Consider the following 26779-nt stretch of genomic DNA (forward strand, 5'->3'; position numbering starts at 1 on the left):
GATAGGAGCCTTGATTTTGTAAAATACATATATCCAGTTGACCTGGCACCATTAATTGAAGAGTTTCATCATAAAACAGGTGATTATTTATGGATCTATTTCTGGACACTGTATTCTGTTAGTATATTTTTCCTTGTTCCAGTACCATACTGCCTAATTTATTGTAGCTTTGTAATAAATTTCATGTCTGTAGTATAAACCTTCCAACTTTGTTCTTCCTCTTAATATTGGCTTAGGTGTTCTTGGCACATTGTATTTCTATATAAACTTTAGAATCAGCTTATCTATCAAAAAAGTTTAAGAATAAGAAAATCATGCTGAGATTACATTGAATCTATGGAGCAGTTTGTGGTGATTAAGTCTTTACCATATTGTCTTCCAAGCCTTGAAAATGTTGTATTCTTCCATTTATTTGGGCTGTCTTTATTTTTCCTCAATGTCTTACTCCATTTGGGCTGCTATAACAAAATACCACCAACTGGGTAGCTTATAAACAGCAGACATTTATTTCTCAGAGTTCTGGAAGCTAGAAGTCCAAGATCAAGGCTCCAAAATGTTTGCTTTCTGGTGAGGGCCTCTTCCTGGTCCACAGCTGGTGCCTTCTCACTTGGTGGAGTGGGCAAGCCATCTCTTAGAGCCTCTTTTTTAAGGGCACTAATCCTGTTCATGGAGGCTCCACGCTTCTGACCTAAGCACATCCCAGAGGCTTCACCTCCCAATACTGTCATTTTGGGAGGGTTAGGATTTCAACATACGGAATTTTGAAAGGACACAAATATTCAGACCAGAGCACTAAACATTTTAAAACTTTTCAATGTAGGTGTCTTGAATGTGTTTTGTTAGATTTTTTTGAAAATTTAATTCCTAGGTATATGATGTTTGGGGATAGTAATTTTATTTTTGTTGTTTTTATTATAATATATTTTATTAATATCAGGATCACCTCTTGGTCTTTGGTCATTTGGTACCAGATTCACTTACCTTATAATTTTTCTGGATGCTGGATGTTGTAAATTTTTAAAATTGCATAGCATCCAGACTATATCAGATAATTTCTTTTTCCAGAGATGGTCTGTTTGTTCCTTTACTTGACATACCAAGTGGGACACTGATAGACTCAATTTAGTTAGTGTCAGAGAGGCCGGGTCATGGCTGACTTACAATTGGTTGACATCTCTAGTTTGCCCTGTTTTTAGGATATATTCTTCCAGGGCTTTTAGTTGAGAGCCTGTTGTGTTCACTACCACTACCACCCCCTTGAGCCCTAAAATCTCAAGAATACAGAAAATTCCATTTTCGTTTTCAGAATTTTTCATTCTAGCTTTTAAACTTCCCACACTGCATAAAGAATCCAGCCAGTGTCTTAAGGTGAAACCAGTCATGTGATTGAAGCCCTCGGAGTCTTCAGTTTTGTGGCTCCAAACCCTTGAGATACTAAATGCTCAGCTGGTTTCTCTGGCCTCCATTTATGGCCTGCTGTCTGAACCAAGCCCAATTTTTCAATCCTTTGTTTCTTCCCCAAATCAGCAAATGCCCCAAGGGAGGAAAAGCTATACTTCCTGGCGCTTATCCCGCTTCCAGATTTTACATATCATAAAACACAAAATGAGTGCTACCTTTGGAAATCACTTGCTTTACTGAAGGTTACACAGCATAGATATAACTGCTGCTCAGCTGTTCTCTTAAACTTGGGATACTGACAAGATGAGAGTTTCTGTGTATAGAAGCTAGAGAATCTTGGGTAAACTCAACATAGAACCCTAGGAGTTAACCTCTTGCCTCTGATCAACAATATGAAGTTGAACGCTTAAAATCTTGAAGTCCCAGGTTTGTTTAAACTAATTACTTAATTGTAATGGTTACCTTTTGCCTTCTTAGTTTTATTTATTAATTAACATTTGCTCACATTTCTCTACAACCTACCCTTGGCTTGTATTCCATATGCAGTGTACGCAAGATTGTTTTCTTTTAACAACAAGTTTAATTTCCAATAATTACTATGAAGCAATTTCATCTTCTTAACTTTAGGATGTGGACAAAATATTGTATAAAATTTATAACGTTAACCTTAATTGTGACAATTAATACTTTGTAAATTTGTGTTAAGCAAATTGTATTTTCTCTAACTTTTAAGCATTGAACCTTTTAAAAAAAATACTTGGATCAAGGTTAATTTTGGCCTAGATATTAGGACAAATGTATTCTAGATATTAATTGACATTAGTATATCAAAAACTAGTCTATCATTTAAGATTGCTGAGAAAGTAATGAACACTGGCACCCTGATTATATGTGATGATCTACATGTGCTGGTTAAAAACAATCGTATGTTTTCACCCTTGATTTGACAAAAGCAACAAAATATCTTTTCTCTCAATATAGGAAAAAATTATTCCGTATTTACTGCGATTGAGACAAATTAAGGATGAAACTCTTCAGGCTGCAGTTAGAGAAATTTTGGCCTTAATTGGCTATGTGGATCCAGTGAAAGGAAGAGGAATCCGGATTCTCTCAATTGATGGTGGAGGAACAAGGTAAAGCTAGAAAAATGATTAAAAAAAATTTCTTTTTCTAATGAAGTGTAATTGATTTACAATGTTGTATTAGTTTCTGCTGTACAGCAAAGTGATACAGTTGTACATATATACATTCTTTTTTTTTTAATATTCTTTTCCATTATGGTTTGTTATAGGATATTGAGTATAGTTTGTGCTATACAGTAGGACCTTGTTGTGTATCCATTCTGTATATGATAGCTTACATCTTCTAACCCCAACCTCCCACTCCATCCCTCTCCCAATCCCCTCTCCCTCGGCAACTACAAGACTGTTCTCTGTGTCCGTCAGTCTGTTAGAAAAATGATTTTTTAAAACTATAGATCCTAAATAATAAACATAGAACTACCATATTATCCAACAGTTTCACTCTGGGTATTTATCCAAAGAAAATGAAAACACTAATTTGTAAAGATATATGTACCTCTGTGTTCATTGCAGCATTATTTACAATAGCCAAGTTATAGAAACAGCTGTGTCCATTGATGGATGAATGAATAAAGAATATGTGTGGGATATGTATACACACATACGTACTCACATGTATATTTACACACATATACATATATATGTACATACATACACACACAGCAATACTACTCAGCCAGAAAAATGAATGAAATCTTGCCATTTGTGACAGCATGGGTAGAACTTGAGGTTATTTTGCTAAGTGAAATAAGTCACTTATATGTGGAATCTAAGAATCAAAACAAACAAGGCAACACTCAAAGATGCAGAGAACAGATTGGTGGTTGCCAGATGGAGGGCGGGTTGGAGGGTGGGCGAAATGAGTGAAGGGGATCAAAAGGTACAAATTTCCGGTTATAAAATAAATAAGTCTTGGGGATATGATGTACAGCATGGGAACTATAGTCAGTAATATTGTATTGCAAATTTGAAAGTTGCAATAAAAGGTTGCAACAAAAAGTAAATCTTAAATGTTCTCATCATAAGGAAAAAATTTTATAATCTTGTATGGTAACAAATTAGGGTGGTCATTTTGCAATGCATACAAATGTCGAATCATTATGTTGTATGTGTGAAACTAATACAATGTTGTATGCAGTTATACTTCAGTTGAAAAAAAACTATAGATCCAGTTCAGTCATAGGAATTTTTTAAACTGATTCAGTGTAGTTATATCATTATAAAATCAAATTTTAAAAATAAAACATGAAATCGTTTTTCTTAATTTACTGATTTATCAATCTAAGAACTTCTTTTAGCGTATACCCGAATTTCCTTGTATTTTAATGTGACCTAGTTGATGGTGAATCAAAAATTATCTGCACTCTGGTTATATTAAAACTTCTATAAATTCTGCAGCCAGAGTGCAGATGATTTTTGACTCACCTTGTGTATTTTAGTTTGGTCTCTTCAGACATTTTTGGCAGTTTAGGACGGTTTATCAACCATGATTTTCTTAAAATCTTGGCAGTGTTGTATAATGTTAGCTTTCTTTTATTGTATTTATCTTACCCATGTGTATCAGTCAGCTAATAATAAAGTGATTGTTAGAAAAGAAGCCTATATCAGTAACTTCCCGACTCCCTACATCTTCTCATGGATGCCAGTTCTGGTGCTATACAAGTAGTACTTAATGCATTCTTAGCTCAGAAGGAGATAATTTCACCATCAGGCTCCATTCTTACTACAGGCAATCCATCCATGCTTCCTAATTGATGTTAATTTCTCTGGTTCCTTACTATTTGTTGGTTAGATACTTTGGCTTGGTTTTATGAACTTTCCCCCTAAAATTTCTAGCTTGTGTTCCAGTTCCCTGCCATCTCTACTCTTCCTTAAGGAACAACAACTAGAAAAACAAAAATGTATTATTGAGTAATGGGTGGTGTGAAGAAAAATAAAGCAAAGTAAAGGGATAGAGAGTAACACTGCTGTTTTAAAGAGTGATCATGACTGAGTTTTTGAAGGAATAACAGTTGAGTAGGCATCTGAAATAGAGCATTGAGGAACATTCAGATGTCTATATAGTGAAAACAGGTTTGTGATCAATAAGTAATACTTGATTTCATAGAGTAGGAGTTTTATTAGTCATACAGGGAGGAAATTGGAGTGACGATATTGGGGAAAATCTAGAGGTTGGTTAGGATGAAGGTGGGTTTAGATCAGTGATTCTCCACTGGAGACGATTTTGCCCCCTAAAGAATATTTGTCAGTGCCTAGAGACATTTTTAGTTGTTACAATTGGGGGATTGCTCCTTGCTTATAGTGAGAAGAGGACAGTTGCTGCTAAATATCCTCCAATGCATAGGGGCAGTCCCTCCAACAAAGGAGTATCTGGCCCAAAATGTCAGCAGTGTTGCTGTTGGGAAACCTGGGTTTAGGGGCCTCTGAGAAAGCAGCTAGAATGGGAAGTCTGTACTGAAAGGAGTAAGATAAGAAGGCTTGTGAGAAAAAGGACCCATATCTTATATTTCTTTTGTGTAAGAGAGCCTGGTACAGTGTTAGGCATATAGAAGCCACCTAGCAGTAGTATTTATTTTAAAATTTGTCCTGAATTAACTTATAAATACTGTATTTTAAAATACTTTTCTTTTGGATTATACAAGTAAAACTTGGGAGGAAAGAAAAATATAAAGAAAAACAAAACATTCATAGCTCACAATTCCAAGATTATTTTTACTATTTTGATTTATTTCTTCAAATATTTTTTCTGTGTGAATATATATGTGCATGTTTTATTTCCTTTTCATAAGATAACGGAGGGCACACTGTGAAATATATTTTATTCAGCATGATAGTTCTTCATGTCTCACTTTAAAGGCATGTTGAATCCACAGTGTATCACCCTCATAAGCCATCTTGTCTTCTCTGCCCTCTCTTCAAATCCACATTACTTCTTGCAGTTAAAAAAAAGTAATAGAGTAGCATTGACACATATACACTCCCAAATGTAAAACAGATAGCTAGTGGGAAGCTGCTGCAGAGCATGAGGAGATCAACTTGATGCTTGGTGATGACCTAGAGGGGTGGGATAGAGAGGGTAGGGGGGAGGCTCAAGAGGGAGAGGATATGGGGGTATATGTATAAATGCAGCTGATTCGCTTTGTTGTATAGTGGAAACTGGCACAACATTGTAAAGCAATTATACTCCAATAAAGATCTGAAAAAAAAATCTGTATCTTTCGTTTTCTACTTAAATCTTACATTTTCTCGTGACTTTGTGCTCGCAGTATCAAAGCACAATTTGACATTCTAAATTTCATTTTGTGGTGCCTCACTAATACTGTGTTCTCTGCTCCACACCTTGTATTGGGATTAGAACTTTTCATTGTGTCTGTGTATATCCCCCAGCATTAAGGATTTTCTACGTGTTACACACACCCCTGAATTGGCTTACAGCTCCTAGGCTGTGTCATCTTTCACTTTCCTTCGTGAAGCTACTTGCTGCCTCTGGCAGGGACCCAGAAATGAACAAAGTCAGCAGCATAAATGAGTGCATACATCCTTAGTGCAGAGCCTTGCCTTAACGTAGTTGAGAGTTTTAAAGAATAAATAAAGCTTAAAAATATGACTAGTGAAAAACATAAAACGGAATGTGTAGAAGCATAGGTAACCAACCTATGGAGAAACCAATACCTGGCATCCACAAACTGGTGAGTGGAGGTTTTAAGGAATTTCCACAATTGGAGTGTTTGATCAGATACCTTACATTGCCATGTCTTTGTTGCCTGATTTGAAGAGATACTAGTATAAATTCAGAATGTGCTGTTATAACACAGGTTTTATACCATTATTTAGGTACTGGATTTTCAAAAGTGATCCAGAAACCTTTGGCAGTTTTAATTGATGCTAATTTATATTATTGGTTTTCATGTTAGCATATAACCTAGAAAACCAAGGATTGTTTTATTCAGTAGTTTAACTTTCCTTAAAACAAGAATTCTCATTTTTTGCCTTTTATTTTTCCTACAGGGGTGTGGTTGCTCTTCAGACACTACGAAAATTAGTTGAACTTACTCAGAAGCCAGTTCATCAGCTCTTTGATTACATTTGTGGTGTAAGCACAGGTAACTGTTACTATTATATGGAAGTGGTGCATCCCAGCAGTGGATTAAGAAAAAGAACATTAAGTCCTCATGTTTAAGATCGAGGTCATTTCCTGAAATGATGGGTGTTAATTTCATATTTTCATGATGAATAACCTTTTTGATTTGCTTAATGAACTTTTAAAAATGTTTATTGGGAATAAGTTAACATTCAGAGATAGATTTCAGTGTGCTTTTCTAATATGTTTTAAATCAGCCACAGTGACAAGTACAAATTATGAATTATTGCCTTACGGAAAGGGATGAAATGGTAGGTACTCAAATTGTACTTGAACCAATAGAACATTAAGGATGGAAAAGATTTTACTTTCTTTTGAAAGATGTTCTTCTGTGAGGAAATTGCTTCTTATGTCCTTTTTCATCTGGTTCGAAACCAAACTTTAAATGTATAAATGTGAGAATCTGTGCTTTTTAAAAGCTACTTTTTAATGTTGCTCACCAGTGTACATTTAAAATTGTAGTTTCATGTGTGTATAGAAGAAATTGGCAACTTAGAATATGATTGTTTCTGAGTAATTTCCTAGTTTTCACTGATTTACCATCAGGTGAATTTTTGTTTTGCTTTCCATTTGTTTGGTTTTTCTATTTCCTATGTCAGCTCCCTCGGCCATGCGTCACCGCCACCCCCCGGTGTGTACATGAAGCCTCTCAGGGTACTCATGGCTATTGCTTACCGCCCAGGTAGCACTCAAGGTCTGTTAGCATTGCAGATGCCTGCTGTATATTTTACGATTTGACCTGACAATTTCTCACTTTACGTTAGTTTATCTTCATAGACTTTTCTATTTTTTCTCATTTTTTGGAATTATAATAGAAGTCCTAAAGACTACCAGCAACAAAATCAGATGGTTTCTCTACATTATCTGTGTCAAGGATGACAGATATTCCCAAAGGGTATGTTAATTGGATGCTCCATTGTGAAAACTAAATGAGAGCACTTGTAGGGGTGGTTCAGAAGCATAAGGGATCAGTGATTCCTCAAGATGATAGCAAATTTGGAAAAGTTGGGTTAAAGAAAGGTAAAACGGGTTTCTGTATTTACAGAGGGACTTCTGAGATCTTCTAGTATGTTAAAAATACCTTGTGACTCTCAAGATAGGAAAATAATATGTATATTCCCAATTGATATTACTATGGAAACTTTCCTTAAAGAGACCTTTCCCAGGGCAAGTGGTCTTGGTGTTTTTTCCTGGAGCTGTTACCCTGGCTGTTTCTGTTAAATTCTCAAATGGTCCTAGCAGTTCAAACCTTTAAACGTATCTGCAAGCTAACTTCTTGCTTTGGCACCGTTGGTAGTAGGTGGGTCCTAATAAAGAGAATTTTAAATCAGAGATTGATCCATGGAGTAGAGTGTTTATGTAACATATACATTTCTACACTTATCACAAGATATCTTTTCCATTGTGTCTGCTAGCTTTTGTTAACCTTAACTTATAACATAGTGCTTATAACTTTCCTTTCTTTTTTTCCATTTTGTATATTCTAATATAGAAAGTTTGTTTACACATTTAGTTTTTATAAAGTTAAAAAATATACATTTAGTTTTAAGGTAATGTCTTTACCTGTTCAATAAAATTTTTTTAATATCTGTTCATATTTATACTAGTGCTACTTAAAAGCAATTTTTTTGGCAGGTTGTGTTAATTAAATGTTTTCTGCAAATTGATAAGTAAGAATTTCTATTATATAGTTATGCCATACAATGTATTTTAAAACAAGCTGACATCTTGTACTAGAGTAAGACTAAGAATAAAATACATCAAATATTTAAAATACATTATGATAGTGATTTCCTGTTTTTCTTCTTTGTTCATAATTCCAGTATAAACAGTGATACTACACAGGTATTTGCCCCTTCCACCGTCTCCCCATCTCCCAAAGCATTCTTCCCCTTTCCTCCTTAGTTCGGGGTTGTGCCATTTAGGCACACTAGGTGGCAGTGTGTCCCATCAGTTGCAGCCAGGGTATGAAATCAGCTGTTTAAAAAGACATCCCAGAGACCTAATTTCTTTATTTATTACATTGGTTCCCGGGACCAACATGAAGGAGTAATTATTGTAATGAATTGGTAAGTTGTCAAATACACTGTATTCTGTGACTGAAACTAAGCAATCTGTTAAGGTTAGAGAGGACATTCTCTACCAGCATATCTTAATTACATACTATTTGATTTGATGTAAAACAACACATTTTTATATATTTCTGAGTCACCGTCATCATCGGCAGTTAGTATGTACTGAGTCCTCATCGAGGCCTGGCCGCACTCTCCGCATGTGTCCTCTCAGTATTGTAAGAACGTGTGCATTTTAGTTATTGTTATATCCTTATTTTACAGATGAAAAAAGTTGGGGCTCTGGAAGGTCAAGTAGCTTGTCTCGGGTGATACAGTTAAAAAGTATCAGAGCTTAAATTTTAACCAAGTCTATGACTCATGAGATCTTTTAAGCATTATAGTGGCGGTGCTGACGGAAACTAAGGGTCCTTTCTTTCAGGTGCTGTCCTGGCATTCATGTTGGGATTGTTTCATATGCCCCTGGATGAATGTGAGGAGCTCTATCGAAAACTGGGATCAGATGTGTTTTCACAAAATGTCATTGTTGGAACAGTCAAAATGAGTTGGAGCCACGCATTTTATGACAGTCAAACATGGGAAAACATTCTTAAGTAAGTTGGACTTATTCTTTTTAAAAATGTCTTGATTTTATCTTAACAATGCAGAAAAATGTAAAGAAGAATATTAAATTATTGATCTCACTAATTATAGGAAACCACTGTTAATATTTTGGTGAATTGTATTCTATTCACTATTTTCTTGGGTTCACATGAGATTTGCATGTAAAAGTTGCAATTGCCTTTTAAAACCTTGAGACCATATTGTATATAGGACATGCTTGCACCTGTTGCTTTTCTGTAGCATACAGTTTCCCCAGGTATCCTTGGGGGATTGGTGCCAGGACCCCCTAGGATACCAAAATCCTCATGTGCTCAAGGGCCTTATTTAAAATGACGTAGTACTATGAGTCTTTCTCAAGTCGTTAGCACATATTCTTCTAAAAGATTTAATGATTTTTAAGCATTTTTTTTTCCAAAATACTGCAAAGCCATTATACTCACTTTCTGAAAATATAAGCATATGGTAGAAACTTAAAATCACCCACAGTCTTATTTAGAGCTATAGACCTTGCAATATATTTTCTTCTAATTTTTTTCCTAAGCTATGTACATTTTCATATATGTTTCATACGGTGGAAATTATATTGTAATTATAATTTTCTATCTTTTCTCCTTTTTTCAACTTTATGAAAATTTCCTGGCAAATTTTGAAAAGACTACACTACATTCTACAGTGCCATACTTTCTTAACTGTTTATATTTGGGACATTTATGTTATTTTTGATTTTTTGTGATTCTGAACAATACAGTGGTAGGAAAATTTACATTTCTGCCCACACTTCAAAATGTATCAGTAGGTTAGTTTATAAGAAGCATAATTATTGGGTCAATGTTTATGGCTTTTAAAAATAATCATATAGGAAATAGAGAATGTGTAAAAAAAAAAAAAAGTGAAAACAACTTATAATCCTACCAAGAACAAAAGCACTACTAACATGGTGATGTACATTTTTCTAGAATTTCTTGGAGATAAATAAGTGTCTGTGTGTGTGTGTGTGAGATGCTGTGAATGTGCATTTGTGTTCACCCCCTTCACAAAAGCGGGATGATGATGCACGTGTAGTTTTGTATCTTGCACTTTCACTTAGCATTTTATCATGATTGGTTTCCTATGTTGTTAAATGTTTTTTGAGGTTTGTTTTAATGGTTGTTCACTATCCATTTTACGGATGTACTGTTTTTTATTTAACAAATTCCCTAGTGGAAAAGGAGGATATTTCAGATATTTTTACAGTTCAAAATAAAGTTTAGGTGGATATCCTACATCTCTACTTAAATCTCTGGTTGTATATTTAAGGTAAACTTCTTGAGTGAAATTTTGGGTTAGAGCGTATACCTGTTTTAAGAAATTGTTTTTAAGATAGATTATATATACACACTTACATACCCAAATTGTTCTTCAAAACAGTTTTCCCAGCTTACCCACCAACATTAATTTGTGTTTCCATTTCATGAAATACTTATGACCACCAAACATTTTAATTTTTAAAACTTTGTCAGTTTGAGAGATTTTTAAACTGGCATTTCCAATTTGCATCACTTTGGTTATTGATGACTTTGAACATTTTTTGTTTTTTATTTATATCTGTTTTGTGTGTGGATTTCAAGAGCTTAATATTTGCTCATTTTCCTACCAGGGCGTTGCTCACTGTATTATAAATGTATTAACCATTTGTTGATTTGTTGAAAACGGGCTTTTTAGTTAACACTTTTTTAATGTGGAGGAGTTTATAAAATCATCAGTCAGATCTTTTCCTTTAATTTTGAACTTTGTTTTGATATTCAGAACGTCTTTTCTACTTTGAAATCAGGTAAATCTTTCTGTTATTTTCTAGTCCTAAGATTTAATTAAGCTTATTTTTTAAGGTCATGATTAAGTCTCATGATTCTGTGGTGTGACTGGACGTTTCTTCTGGTCTTGTCTGCACTCACTCCTGGTTGCTGGCGGGCAGCTCAGCTGAGATGCCTGGGACAGCTGGTCTTTCTGGTCCTGGGCTTCATCTCATCATGGTGGTCTCAGAGTTCCAGTTAGGGCAAGCCCCAGTGCATGAGGACTTACCAAGCCTCATTTTAGTGGCATGTTTGCTGATGTCCCATTGACCAGAGCCACTCAAACCCAGGGTCTGTGTGGGAAGGGGCTGTATACAAGGGTATGGAATTCAGCAAGTGTGATTCAGTGAGGGCCCTGTTATGCTCTAACACATCCACTCCCTGGCCTTTTTCGTCATTTTTTTCCTCTCATTATTTATTGAGAACATTTTTATGTTTTTTTTTTCCCTGTGATAATGATTTTGTGTTATTAGAGGGATACTGTTTTTAATTATAGCATCAGTAGAATCTGGGAATGTTGATAATTTTTTTTTTATTTTGACATCTCTAAAATAAGCAGTTAATGTTTCTGATTTTCTCTTCAAATTTATATTCATAACAATTCACTAAAGCATTTTAGCTTTAGATAAAATCAGGGTTTAAACAAAAAATAAATGTGAACTTTGCTTGAAGTGTGAAAGCAGCATGCTTCCAGGATCTCTGTCCCAATTTTACAGCAAGATTTCTGTGAAAAGGTAAAGACCTTAGGAGAATAGATTGCATTGATCTTCATGCAGAAGAGATACATAGATCAGGTTGGGAAAGACAAAGATCTGGTCCATTTTAGAAAGCATTTTCCATTGTTTTTATAAAAGACAATAAAGAGTAGATTACTATCTAATTTGTAAATATGTGAAATTCACTAATATTCTAGTTGAGAAACATGAGTGTCATTTGAAAAAAAGGTCATTAGCAAAGTGGTTTTTTCTTTTTTTTTAATTGAGGCAGGTTTGTAAAAAAAAAAAATCATAGTCTTTATGTTCAGTACAGGGGAAAAAATATGTAATTTTTAAGTCTGGAAAAAATCTGCACTGAAATAAAATTTCCTTATAATAGAATTGTGAAAATTGCTGCCCAAGGATAATTACTATAACATTGCAGTAATTCAAATGTCAACTCAGATGATTTAAAAAACATTTTCGAGGGGTGACATAGGCTATGAATTGCTAAAACCAGTTTGAAATTTAAATGTCCTGATCTGGTTTTTAGACTGCTCTGTAACTAGTCTGCTGTACTTCTGCAGTCTTATCTCAACACAGTTCCTTTATCCTGTCAGGAGGACTCTGAAAACATCAGATTTGTTGTACCTCTGTGCCTTTACTCTGCACGTGTCCTGGCTTGTAATGTGTTTTCGTGCCATTATTGCTGTCCTTCTTAAGCTACACCTCCATGCATCTTTTCCAGATATTGCAGCCTGTATTGATTGTCCCCAGCCCACCGAATTATAGACACTTGCAGTTTGATTCAGGGGTTAATAGATAACTATATATTGTTTTATGCACATTAGTTGGATTATAAGCTTCCTAGAGGAGATTCTTACACTACTTTTATATCCCGCATGGTTTTGACAAGCCACGAGCCAATAGTAATTGCATGGTGTATGTTCCCTAATGTTGGGAAATAAAATTTTTATATAATTTAATTCTTCTCCTTTAATAAAGGGATAGAATGGGATCTTCACTAATGATTGAAACAGCAAGAAACCCCACATGTCCTAAGGTAAGTGTAGAGTCTCGTAAATATAAAACATAGTTGGAATTGAAGGGCAGGTGAACAGATTTATTCTGAAGGCCCTTTATTAAGGCAAAAACATTTATTAGGAACCTCTTTTAATAGAGTATATTGATTCCTTATATACTGAGTCATTCTGTGATGATATAGAATGTGATCACTGGACCTTTTCTATATCAAGTAAAAGTATAACAGTTTAAGAACATGAAAGACTCAGACTGAAGATAAAGAATTATTTTATTATAGGGTTGATCAAATCTAGGGATTTAAGGAAAATTGTGGTATTTCCTCCCATATATTTTTTTAAAAGAAACTTTGTGTGCCTCTTACATAAATATTAAATTAATATACAAATGGAATCCCAATTTTTAAAATGTTAATGTCACTAGAATGTCTCGGTTTGGCTTCTTTTATTTACTTGGTTTGAAACTCAGTGATCTAACTATTGCTTGAGTTTGTGTTCTTTAATAAAATTTGTTATTTGATTAATGAATCAGGGTTTATGTACCCAGAAATCCCATGCAGGTTGTGTTTATTCTTAGACAACCAACTGTAACCATAAAAAGTCAAATACAGCTCCCTCTGTTGCTCTTTCATTCTTGCTTACACATATTTTCATTCATCCTTTAGATATTAGTTATGTACCCCATAATTAATGTGCCAGCACCATGATAGGCACTTTGGATACATTAGTGAGTAAATGCAGACATGGAATTTACAGTCCAGTTGGGCAACGTAAGCATTAATCAAATGATCACACAAATGGGATACAGTTTTCCTGAAATAAGTGCTATGCAGCACAAAAATAGTTCTCTGAAAGCATGTATTTACAGGGACGTGAGGGAAGGCTGCTCTAAGGACATGGGCTTTGGGGTCTCAGTGTGAAGGCTCATAAAAGCCTTCCTGGCAAAGGGAACAGTATGTACAGGAGAAGCCATGGAGAAATGCAGGCCCGGAAGGAGTTCCTGAAGGCTGGCACCTAGGAATCCAAAGGCAGTGTGCGCAGTGAGGCTGGAGGGGTAGCTCCATCAGAGCACGGAGATTGCACTAGCTTATTGGAGAGGGCCCTAGGCTGCACGCTACACCACTTGTCTATTCTCTTGTGTCTTCAGGGCTTCTTGTTTGTTTGCTTGTTCTTAAATTTGTGAGAATTTCTGACTTAAAAAAAAAAAAGAATAGAGTAGGTGTCGGGGAACTGCAGCCACCTCAAACAGTAATCTGCACATGATAAATGAGGCAGCCGCCCACACATTTCTTATTTGAGCCTGCCTGTATACCAACTAATGGAAAGACCCTCAAATTTTAGTGCATGGCCAGCTCTTATCCGCAGTGACCTAGAAACACACTTGGGTCACTCACAGGAACTTGGAATGTGACTTTGGTTTATAAAATAGCAAAGCACACAGGCCCCTGGCAGGGCTGGCATGGAGCCCTAACAACTTAGCCCTCACCAATACCTTTCAGCCTCTTAAATTTATATTGCAGGTCATTAACAGATACATCATACTTTACATAAATTCAACTGACATTGAGAAAAATTTGAGACCCTAGGTGATAAACATGTTTTTTAATTTAAAAAAAAATGACCCGGGTACCAGTTACGATCAAAAAGCCTTAAGAGCTTGTTTAGTGTTAGTTTTAGTTACTAAAGTCATAATGCTTTCAAAGAGCACAGAAACAAAGACTGATTTATAAATGATATGAAAATAGTATATTTAATCATCTTTAAGTACTTTTTATTCATTGCTGCTACTGCAGTATCCATTATATAAAGGTCTACATATTTTTGCTTTCTTGAATGTCTTTTTAAGTAGCTAATCAAATCATGTATGCAGTAGTCAAAAAATATCTTTTATTATTGTTCTCTTATAATGCATTTCTCACAATTGTCTCGGCCCTTGCTTCTGTTTTCCCATGAAGAAATACCTGTTTAAAAGGATCTGCTTCCCTTTGCTTAACATTAGGTTTGTTGGGTAGAGTTGTAGGTTGTTCGTTCATACTGCTAAATAATACTTAATGTTTACAGTTCCCAAATATTGCTGCTTACAATGTGTATTGTTCACTTTTTAATTCACTAGGTAGCTGCAGTAAGTACCATAGTGAACAGAGGGATAACGCCCAAAGCCTTTGTGTTCAGAAACTATGGACATTTCCCTGGAGTCAACTCTCACTATTTGGGAGGCTGTCAGTATAAAATGTGGCAGGCCATTAGAGCATCATCCGCTGCTCCCGGCTACTTTGCAGAGTATGCGTTGGGAAATGATCTTCATCAGGTAAGTGGACTGTGTGGCTTGTCTTCTAAAACTTCACACAGTTAAGAAGAATCGGTGCTTATTAAGTGTTGACTGAATTTACAGAAGGATCCACCAAGGAGACTTTGCTCATGTCTCCATGTGGCAAAAGGTATGCTTGCAGTACACGATATTTTTACTTGTTTGTTTTCCTTAAATTATCAAGCCTTTTGGCTTGAGAGCATATTTTAGGAAATATTTGTTTGTATCTTCTGTAATGTGATTCATGGCCAGTTATGATAATTTTAATTTGATGGGAAAATGAAGTATAGTATGTGTGCTTGCCTTTCCAAATGTGATAAAAAATAAAAGTGAAACACAGTCCCTGAAAATGCAGAATGCAGTCTCTTTGACAGTTTTGGTGGATGTATTTTGAAGGAGAGGATGTAATAAAATAATAAGAGTAAACACTCATTAGGTTAGCTAGGTGCCAGACACCTATATAGTCCTTTGTATGTGTTTATTCATTTAATCCTCACTGCTTACGAGGCAGGTAGAGTGATTTCCATTTTACAAATGAGAAATTGTTAAGGAAAGCTGAGTAACTGGACTAGGGTTGCAACTAAGTGACAGAGTTAGGATGTATATATAATTATACTATTTTAAAATTTATGGCTAAATGATCTATTAAGTTGAACATTATATAATGTTGAATGATGTGTTCTTTTTCTGTGACACTCATTTATTTATCGTAAATTTTTTCCGTGTCACGTTTTTCTACTATTTATGAAAATCTTAACTCATAACTTATACTAAATGATTAAAAAAAAGTCAGCAAAGCTTTTGAGCTATTTCCAAAATACATGTTTTCAACATATGCTTAGTTTTTTATGTGCTGTCCTCCTTAATATCAGTCTCCTTTGATGGAGTCAATAACCTTAACTCTCCTCTCCACTCACTGGTATTTACTTGGTATTCAGATATATGTTGAGAATAAAACTTTATATTTTTAACAAGGATTTTTGGATGTTGTTCAAAAGCTCATAGATCTATATAAACTACGTATCAAGTATATAATTTTAATTTGCGTATGTCAGTGTTATAATAACTAAAACATTTTATCAATTTTATTTTCTCCTATAATTTTATGTAACAGCTTAGATATATTTTTAAATGTTATATTCGGCTATCCCATTTTCTTTTTGTCTTACCAGAAGTAATATCATAATCTTTTTGGTTGAGAAATTAAAATGGGTTCCTTTCTTCTTTGGAGTCAGTGCAGACTATTTCCTACTTGTTCAGATCTGTCATTGCGGAGTTATGTAAGGCACTTCCCCTTCTCGCCTCTCTCTGCTTTATTCCACCCCCTCAGGGCAGAAAGTGCTAGCTGTAAAGTTCTTTCTGACATTGATTTCAGGACTTATTGGTCAAAATAAAAATTTTATTTTAATGTGTATCTTGATGTTTGTAACAACGATTTCTCCATATCCCATAGTATTTTCACCGTGTCATAAATGGAGAAATAACAATGTATTCGGAAATATTATACTTACACCTTTAAGATGGTTGTCATGCTACAAAATTGCAGTTACGCCAAATACTAGTGAAAATCGCAAATGATAAGTTACTGCATTTCAGGAGCGTGTGTTCCCAGACTCCAAAAGCAGTTATCTCATTTGCTCTTTGTTCTTTATCTAAGAGGAAATAGTTCTAAGGTTTAATTCAGTCCTGTGGTTCTTTTTCCATTTCAGATAAACTAGTGATATTCCTTTCCATGAGTAGCAGTTTTTATTTTGGTGACCATAATCTTTGAACTTAGACTGAGCTACAGATTAAAATAACTTCTTACATAAATTTTATTTAAAGCATGTAACTACACAGGGAAATATACTCAGTGTTTTGTAATAACCTACAAGGGAAGAGAATCTGAAAAAAAAAAAATATATATGTATATATATAACTGAATCGTGCTGTACACCTGGAACTAACATGATATTGTAAATCAGCTGTACTTCAATTTAAAAAAATTAGAAACTAGGGACTTACCTGGCGGTCCAGTGGTTAAGACTTCATGCTTCCACTGCAGGGAGTGCAGGTTCAGTCCCTGGTCAGGGAACTAAGATCCCTCATGCCACGCAGTACAGCCAGAAAAGTAAAAAAATAAATAAACAAAAATAAAATAATTTAAAAATAATGCACATAACCACATATACAGAGAATATACTTTCATGTAAATCAGTGACTTGATTCCAGAAAGACTGGCACATCTAACTTAAGAATATTCAGATGGAATCTGGAGTCTAAGCAAAGTATATTTAAGCAAATATTTTTCTTATTGCATATTCTTTTCTGGATACTTGAGGAAGAAATGGGATATTTTTCTCCTCTAAAGAAACCGTGAAAGGTTGATTAGAGTATTATAAGATGTAAATAATCTTAATTGCTTAAACAAAGAAAACGTTTAAGCAAAGTTCTCTTCCAACCCTTCAAAAGTTGCCAAGAAGTTTAAAACTAAAATATACTTATTACAATCCTCTTATCTTTAGTTCTTAGAATAATTATATTCAGTATTTCCAGTCTCATTTTTAAAATCCTTTTTAACTGTCATATCTGACATATGTTTTAATGTAAGTTCATATCCTTTTTGGAATCAGGTAAAGTGTAAATTATACATTTATGTTCTATTTGAACAGTTACTGAAAGTAATGCTGTATGTAATTAAGAGGTATGAGTCAGTAGATGGGTAGATTTCATTTGTCTGTAAAGAGAAGAATGTTATTACAGTATTACAAGGTTTATTAGATGTTCTAGGAAATTATAAAGTAGGAAGAATTCTTTTGGAGTAGCTTCCCATGTATTATTTCTCTCCCCAAACCCAAGTAGCATCATATTTATCTTGATATAATACTTTTTACACAAAATTACCCCTTTTCTATTTTTTTAACAGCTTTATTGAGGTAAAATTGATATACAAAAAACTACACATATTTGGTATATACAACTGGATGAATTTGGTCATATGCATATCCCTGCTCTCTTATCTGTCTCCATCTCCACCTTCAAAATTAAATCATTTATTTACTGTCTTTGGAGAAAGATCCTGATAAATTAGCTTGTGCTGAAGGTTTTGATGACAGATTCTAATATATTATTTCTTTTAGGCCTTATTTACATTTTAAAAGGTTAAGTTCAGCACTCAGCATACATTAATATAAAACAAATTATGATATTTCATATAAACCTTCCAGATAGAGTGTTTTAGCAGAAAGAGCCTGCCTAGCATTTTCTGTGCTAAATTATTTCTGTGCCAGACCACAACTAATAATTTTCATTATAACTGGACAGAAATGTAGTGAGTGGTTACGCAGTACCAGGCACTATGTTAACCATAAACAGTATGAAGGTTTTTAATGATCGCCAGCATGATGTTTGTGTTTCCTGGATCCCACCCTCAAATAGCTCAAACTAGAAGAATATAAAGAGTTATAGATAGAATGAGATGATAAATTCAGTAATAAAAATATGTACAGGGTTAACTCAAGGGGGGGGTCGGGGAGGGGAGGGAGTGCGGGGATGTGTGTGTAGGGACGGATGATTGAACCTGGTGTACCCCCCAAAAAATTAAAAAAAATAAAAGAAAAGAAAAAATAAATAAAAATAAGAACAACAACAAAAAAAGAATAGGAAACAGATGTGTTTCAAGAAATATTAAAAAAATTAAAAAATTTAAAAAAAATATGTACAGGGTTAAGAAGGAGTGTAAAAGATGTGATTTATTTTGTCAGAATTGGCTTTACAAAGAAGTCTTCGGAGTTTACGTATAAAGAATGAATAGTTGATTGGAATAGAAATAGGATGGGGAGGGGAGGATGGGAGTCACTGCTTAATGGTTGCAGATTCTATTTGGGTGATAAAAAAGTTTTGAAAATAGTGGTGATAATTGTAAAACATTCTGAATGTTATTAATGCCACTGAATTATAACCTTAAAAATGGTTAAAAGGACCAATATTATATTACACATATTTTATCATAATAAAAAACAAATTTTTAAAAAACCCTGTTGGGAGTTCCCTGGTGGTCTGGTGGTTAAGATTCGTCACTTTCACTGCCACGGCCTGCGTTCAGTCCCTGGTTGGGGAACTGAGATCCTGCAAACTGTGCAGAGCAGCTGAAAAGAAAAAGAACGTTTCTTAAAAAAATAAAAAAAAATAAAACCCTAAAAAAATAAGATGAGATGATTAGGAGGCATTCATGTTGTCCAGTGGTTATTATCTGGTATAAATTCTGATTTATGATTTGAAATGATTAAATATACATTAAAAGCAATAAAAATATCTAAATATTAGGCTGTTGATGTACTGCAGGTAAAACACAATCCCGTGTGTACCTCTAAAAGATAAGTATCAGTGTATTTAGTAAGTTTACTTTTCAAGTCTGTTTTACCTCAGCACCTAGCATGAGCATTGGCTGACAAACACCAGGTACACAGTACCTAACTAACTGTATGAATACTGTAGTGAATGGAAAGGCTTCAGGAGATACCATAGACATGACATTAGCCTCTTAATTGACTGATAGAAGATACATCTGATGAGTGTAGGCTAAAGCGGAGCTTAAAAGGTAGTATGCCTCACCACTGGGCTAAAGTGAGTACCAAAAACGTTAACTTCTGCACTTTTTTTGATGGAAAGCAAGTAGAGTTTAAGGAACAGAAATTTAATTTGAAGCATGGCTATTAAAACCATTGAAAACTTGGCAACTTTTGATGTGGGATTAATTTTACTATTATCAATTCTTGCTAAACCTTGTTTGCCCCTTCTTTTCTCCCCTTTTTGTCTTCTCTAATCCTTCTTTATAGCTTTATAGTAATGAAGAAGTGTTTCATCTAAAATCCCCAGTTGATTAGAAGTTACACAGAGTATAACCATAGAATTTAAGATAATAATTTAATAAAAGAAATAACTTTTTTTGCTGAATTAGAAATGAAATACAGGGAGTGTATCATTCATATTAATTGGAAACAAAGGAAAAAGTTGAAAGGATTAAAATACAATTTGTATTTGAGAAAGCCTTTAGGAAATAGCTTATTACTATCCACACTTAATGAGTCCAAGTAGGTTTTTCAGTTAAATAATACAAATGCCTAGCCAGTTCATGACTTTCAACAGATATGTAGATAACTAAACTTGCAAATAGTTCCTTTCAAGTGGTGAATGGGTAAACAAACTGTGATACATCCGAGTAGTGAAGTATTACTCAGCACTAGAAAGGAATTAATTACTGACATGTACAGTGACATGCATGGATCTCACAAGCATTATTCCAGGTGAAAGAACCCAGACCCAAAGATCACGTACTGCATGATTCCAATTATTTTGATGACAAGAGCTAATGTGTGATCTTGGAGAGCGGATAAAAGAATCTTTTCTGAAGATAAGGTTAAGAACTGAGAGTCTAAGGTGTTATAAAGATGTGAAGTCACATGCGGTAATAAAAAGAATTTCCACCCCTTTCTATATGGGATAGATGGAAAGTATGTGAGCCAGGTGCTGACTAATTTGTTGACTGGGGCAGTTGCTAGGTGACAACAGTGATGAGGAAGTGTTGGCTTAGCTGAACAGCACAGCCTTTAAAGAGCATGAATTTCCCAAGTGGATTAGGACTAATGATGTCTGGAAGGGATGCTAAAACAAATAAGACACTGTCCCTCCTCCTAGCCACTGATGGATAGGAGATGTGAAAGAATCAGCACTTCCTGGGAAATGATGTCAGGGAAGAGCCACATTTCTGTTCAGTCAGAGAAGAGAGCACTTTCAGAAGAAGGTGAGATTACATTGGGAGTTCCGACAGTCCCAGAGAGCACAGTTGAAGGGTTTAGGATGAGGGGGAGGAGTGAAGGACTGTGTCAGTGGCAGGGAAGCTCAGAGAATTGAATGCCATCACGGTAACAAGGCACGTGGAGTTTCAAATGACATGTGAATTTAGTTCCTACTGGTTCTTTGAGGAAAGCGGGCCTAGTGGCGCTAAAAACTAGTTCCACTGTCCACGGTGATCAGTTTCAGCAGATAGAGTCTCAGTTCATCTGCTGTCAAACTCAGCACACACAAGGATAGTGGTCCCCAAAGCTATAGTCACTGCATGCTTTTTGGCCAGGCATAGATTGATGGACATCTAAGTTTTTAATGAATGAACAAAAGCAATCTACTTGGTATCATGAAGACTTACTTCTCACAATCTTAACTTGTTATTTGATATGTTTAGTGTAGGATTCTGGTCTTTTGTATATATTCTCTTCCATACTACTTTGAGTTTAGGAATGATTTTACTATATAACGATAGCATTTAACTGTATTACTAAGTTGTACACTGGGAATTAAGTCTGTTGAATCCATGATAAAGATAAGTGTCATGCTAGCATGTGTGCTGCTGTTTCCTCATTCTGTTTCTGGTGCAAATTTCCCTCTTTCTGAGCCTAGACAGGAGAGAGAAGCTTCACTGTCCTTACGACACCTGCTGCCAAGTCAGGTGGCAAACAAGGTGAACACAGTCCTCCCTTCTTTTTCTCTATCCCAGACCTGGGGCCACTCACAGACTAGCTTTCTTCAGTCTTTAGGATTTGGAGACAATCCCAACTTAAGCACATCTCAGCCTCAGTGGGACATTTATGAAAAGAGCCCAAGACCTGAAATATGGTGGGCCTATGAATAAATGTGCCCCTGTTGACAGGAGATGTCTTTTAAAAGGTAGTCTTTTCTCATGAAAGTTACAAATGTGGAAACATAAGACTTTCCTTTGAAGAGATGTAGTTAGAGAACAGTGGAGATTGGCAGCTTGGAAAGGTAGAGATTGAATTGGAAATGGTAGCAAACAACCCACCCTAAAATGGAGATCAAAGCAAGTAAGGAAAACATGCGACAACACAGCTTTTCTAAGTGTTCACACAGCCCTGTTATCCAAGAGATCATAAAGCTACACCCTGGGGATGAATGACGGATGCCATGAGGAAGGACCTTTAGCCCCAGGTTCTATACATGAAGAGCCGATTAACTTTTTCTGGGAAGTGTGCTCAGCATTTTGCAGCATTTCCGTATTGCTGCCTTCTAGTGTAATCTCACGGATCCAACCAGAGTATTATTGGAGATATATGTTTTTGAGAAAGTTGTTTTGGTAAGGCTTAAAGTGAGAAGTTATGATTGAATATGATTTGCTAAATAGATACTACTCCTCCCCCCAAAATAACTGGGCATAAGTTCACAGAAAGGTGAGGGGTGTTTCTCCTTCACATCCCATGAGAAATTTCAGTAACAGCAGTATGCTTCATTAGTAGGGCAAAATGCTACATGGTGCTTTTAATGGAGCCTTCAGGCCAAAAAACACTAATATTGATGATGGTGGGTAGATGATTTTCCATAAGGAAAAGAAAACACTTGGGAGAAGTCTCTTTGATCCTTTGATTCACTAATTGGTTTTGTAAGAAGACAGTGGCATACTCCTAGAGGTTAGGTTGCTACATGTCTTAATTTTTAAAGTTTTAGGGTCAGTACTAAAATAAGTTGCCATTGAGACCGTTTTAAATTATACATGTATGTATACTCAGCACAATACCTAATCATAAAATTTTGGAACTGGAAGGGACTTAAAAGTCATGAGGTCTCTACCAAAGAGCTAGTGAGTAGAGGAGCTGACATTAGAAGAGTCAGTATTCCTAATTTGTGTTTCTCCCCTACCGTCCTGAATCCTCAAAAAAAAAAAAAAAAATTGAAATACCATTATTATATTCTTTTTAAAAAGTATATATATGGCTTATTGCAAAAAGTGTTTTATTTTAAAAATATTATACCATGTATTACACACACATACAGTCTGCTCCAAGGAAAACTCTGCTATACAAAATCGTTCATTTGGCAAAAATCCTAGATTGCTATAATTTTACTGTACTAGTACATTGAAAAAGAATTTTGATAAAATAAGTATTCCACAAGAAAAAAAAAACTTAATTCATTTTATATCTTTGCCCCCAAATCTTTGAATTAGTATAATAATGGTACCTTCATTTAAAATATGTACTGCATTACTGCGTGACAATTTTAGGTTGCATTTCTCTTCCTATTCTTATGGAAGACATGTTTTTTCAAAATCCTTTTTTCATGTACTAGCACAGAATTCAGCATTGTCTTATCTTCCAGTAGAAGTGGATTCGTTTTCTACTAAGTAGGTTGGGATTATTTCAGTTAGGTTCTTGCTGGAATACATGACTCTTGTACCATGTTTTGAAGAATAAGTGGGAGCTGAGCAAAGGAAGGGGCTGTGGGGAAGGAGTGTTTTCAGTTGACAGCATGTGCAGAGGCATGAAGGCAGGAAAATGATTCCTTTTGAAAACTGCAAATAATTCATGAATGGCCAGACCATAGGATTAGAAGATGTTGAATTTTGCATAGCTTCAGAATACAAATCTGGAAATAATAGGTACAAGTTACAGGGAGGGAGATTTGGGCTTATTAGAAGGAATAATTTCCAACAGTTTATAGCTTTTCAAAATTGAATGGATATACTAATAAAAGAAAAAAAAATTGAATGGATATACTAATACCAAGTGAGGTTTATCCCAGGAATGTGAGACTAGTTATATACTTTTTTTTGAAATTTTTTTTAATTGAGGTATAGTTGATATACAGTGTCTTGTTAGTTTCAGGTGTACAGCAAAGTGATTCAGTTATACATTTTTATATAAATCTATTCTTTTTCAGATTCTTTTCCCATATAGGTTATTAAGAAATGTTGAGTACAGTTCTCTGTGCTATACAGTAGGCCCTTGTTGTTTATTTTATATATAGTGGTGTGTATATGTTAATCCCAACCTCCTAATTTATTCTTCCCCTGTCCTCCCCTTTCCCCTTTGGTAACTATGTTTGTTTTCTATGTCTATGGGTCTATTTCTATTTTGTAAATAAGTTCATTTGTGTTTTTTTTTTTTTTAAGATTCCACATATAAGCGATATCATATAATACTTATCTTCAGTTTTATACTTTTACTACATTTTTATAGTACTCTATCAGCATGTTTTACCCTTCTTGTGAAGTTCTTCAGAATAATATTGATTATTGATAAATGCTTAGAAATATAAAGTTTGCCTACTTTGTTTAGGTTATACTTGCAGTAAATAAATTTGATAATTTGAAGTTGTATTGTTAATAAGATTTCAACTTAAATAAGTTAATTTGGTTAGATTCCACTTGTGAAAGAACTGGTCTTATTTGTTTGGTAGAACTACAATTCTTTTGTTAGATTTTATATAGAATCTGTGTTAACCACTAACCAAGGATAACAATCTTTAAAAAGTAATTCAGTTCATTTCAGTAGTTTTGAGCAAAATATGTAGAGCAATCCAAGAAGAAGTTCAGAGAACTTTTGTAACAGGAAAGTTTAATAAAGCCAGCGAAACCAGTGAGTTTTCATGACTTCTTTGCAGCTGTAGTATATAAAGTAAATTCACTTGAAAGGAATCTCTTGTTTTTAAATAATTTGTTCAGTTTATTACATAGTTCAGCTTTCCTGGTGAGTAAATTTCAAACTGTTGAAAATATAATTTGTTTTCTTATTGGTAAAAGAGAATTTCACTTCAAAGAGTTCTGTCTTATATTTGCTTGCCTTCTGTTTTTCAGGACGGAGGCTTGCTCCTGAATAACCCGTCAGCATTAGCAATGCATGAGTGTAAATGTCTTTGGCCAGACGTCCCATTAGAGTGCATAGTATCCTTGGGCACTGGACGTTATGAGAGTGACGTGAGAAACACCATGACGTACACAAGCCTGAAAACCAAACTGTCTAATGTTATCAACAGTGCCACAGACACAGAAGGTTAGTCTGTTTATTTGCTGCCTTAACATCCTTCTAGAATTCAGTTTTCAGTAGAATATGCTGTTGCTCACTGCAAAGAGTATGTTGTTATGTCTGAATTGTAGGATTAGGAAGCACGTGGGAGCAGGTCTTCATTGTTTCTCTTTCTCTTCACTCATTTTTTTCTAAGTACTAACCCTACTGTAGTGACTTCTCTGTGTGGGAGCCAGTGCTACCTTTGCTTCCTTCCTACTGGAGAAGTAGCTGAAGCAGGGGTAGCACAAAGGCTTGGTTAGAGACTTTTAAGTTAAGAAACAGGGAAAAGGAAAGGAGTCAGGTTGGTTCAGATAAACACATGATAACAGGGATAGAATCAGAGTCCTTATGGAATTTGATTATTTAGTAATGTGGAGGCAAACTGGAATAAGTCCTTACTTCCACTCTGGCTGCCCCTGTAATCTAGTCTTCATATAAAGGCCCAAGTGATCCTTTTAAAATGTAAATTAAATCACGTCTTTACCCGGCTTAAAACCCTCTAGGCTTCCCATCACACATAAAACAAAATCCAAAAGCCTCATTCACTGAGATTCACCAAGCCCTGAAAGACCTAGCCTTGAATGCATCTCTTCCCCCGCCTCAAGACGTGTCGCCTCTGTAACGTGTGTCCAGCTACACTGGAACTCTGAGAGGGCTCCTACCTCAGGGAATGTTGTTTCCTCTTTGTAAGGCCTTCCCCCAGACACATGCTTTATTCCTTCCCTCATTTCATTCAGGTCTCTGCTCAGATGTCACTTCCCTGAGAGCCCTTTTCTGATTACTTTGTAACTCCCTCAGCATCTCACTCTAACCCTTTATCCTGCTTCTTCTTTTTTCCCTTCTTAGAGCATTTATCTCCTTATGGATTTATTGTGCTTGTTTAATTGCCTATGTTCTCTCTATCCCACCAGAATGTAAGCAGGAACTTGTCCAGTTGACTGTGTCGATTGCAGTGCCTGGCACATAGTAGGCAGTCAGTATGCTTTGACTTTCTAGTTTGGGCCTTGAGGTCTAGATCTCCTTATTTTATTTTACTATGTTATTGTTAAATCCTTTATGAAATTTGTTATTAAATCTGTAAAAAGAATTGTTACCACTTAACAGCCCCTTGCCTCTGAATCTCATTCTTTCTATACTGTCATCTAACTGACTGAGTCATTAGCCTACGTGAGGCTCTTAAGCTCCCCGACTAAGGACGTTTATCTATTAAATGATAACCCAAGAAAAGGTGACATTCTGGGTTTTTAACCAGCTGAAATTTTGTTGTCAAATCAATAAAATATTCTTACCATAAGCAGTCTTCTTAGAAAAAAAAATAGCTTTGATCACCCAGTCTCATAATACTTATATGTATACTTGTGCAAACCATGTGATGGGCTCATTTGAAGTTTTCAAGAAGTATGAAATGCTGACTTCGTACACTTACACTCTAGTTAATGAAGGATTAGAGTGAAACATATGTAATCGCTGATACTAGACGGCTTTTGACATAAAAACAGTTTCATTTGTTCAGTCTGTTATCATTTGTCAAATAAATGGTGAATAGTTGCAGATGATTAAGACTGTGACAAACTAAACTAGATTGCTGTAGACAATTTACAAGAAGCAAATTAGACTTGATATGGGTCTAAAAAGATACATAGGTTTTGGACATTTTAAAAGAGGGTTAAGACTTCAACTTCCAGCCATGATGGAAAATAGGAACCATATATTTCCTCCTACTTTAAATCATTAGAAAACTGTACAGAGCAATGGTTTTCAGACATTAGATGACA

The 26779-nt window shown here is 35.1% G+C and overlaps 1 protein-coding gene across 2 annotated transcripts in view; it reads left to right on the forward strand.

The window, feature by feature from the left end:
* The window catches only part of PNPLA8 (patatin like phospholipase domain containing 8), a 45261-nt gene that overhangs the window by 13655 nt on the left and 4827 nt on the right, over nt 1-26779 (forward strand). For both annotated transcript variants that reach the window (XM_057732304.1, XM_057732306.1), the window contains exons 4-9: nt 2383-2534; nt 6492-6586; nt 9118-9289; nt 12829-12886; nt 14977-15171; nt 24794-24989. In XM_057732304.1, coding sequence (XP_057588287.1) covers nt 2383-2534; nt 6492-6586; nt 9118-9289; nt 12829-12886; nt 14977-15171; nt 24794-24989 — 868 coding nt within the window. The remainder of the gene's footprint in view (nt 1-2382; nt 2535-6491; nt 6587-9117; nt 9290-12828; nt 12887-14976; nt 15172-24793; nt 24990-26779) is intronic.

The sequence above is a fragment of the Hippopotamus amphibius genome, chromosome 4 (assembly GCF_030028045.1).
Source record: "Hippopotamus amphibius kiboko isolate mHipAmp2 chromosome 4, mHipAmp2.hap2, whole genome shotgun sequence".
Classification (NCBI taxonomy): Eukaryota; Metazoa; Chordata; class Mammalia; order Artiodactyla; family Hippopotamidae; genus Hippopotamus; species Hippopotamus amphibius.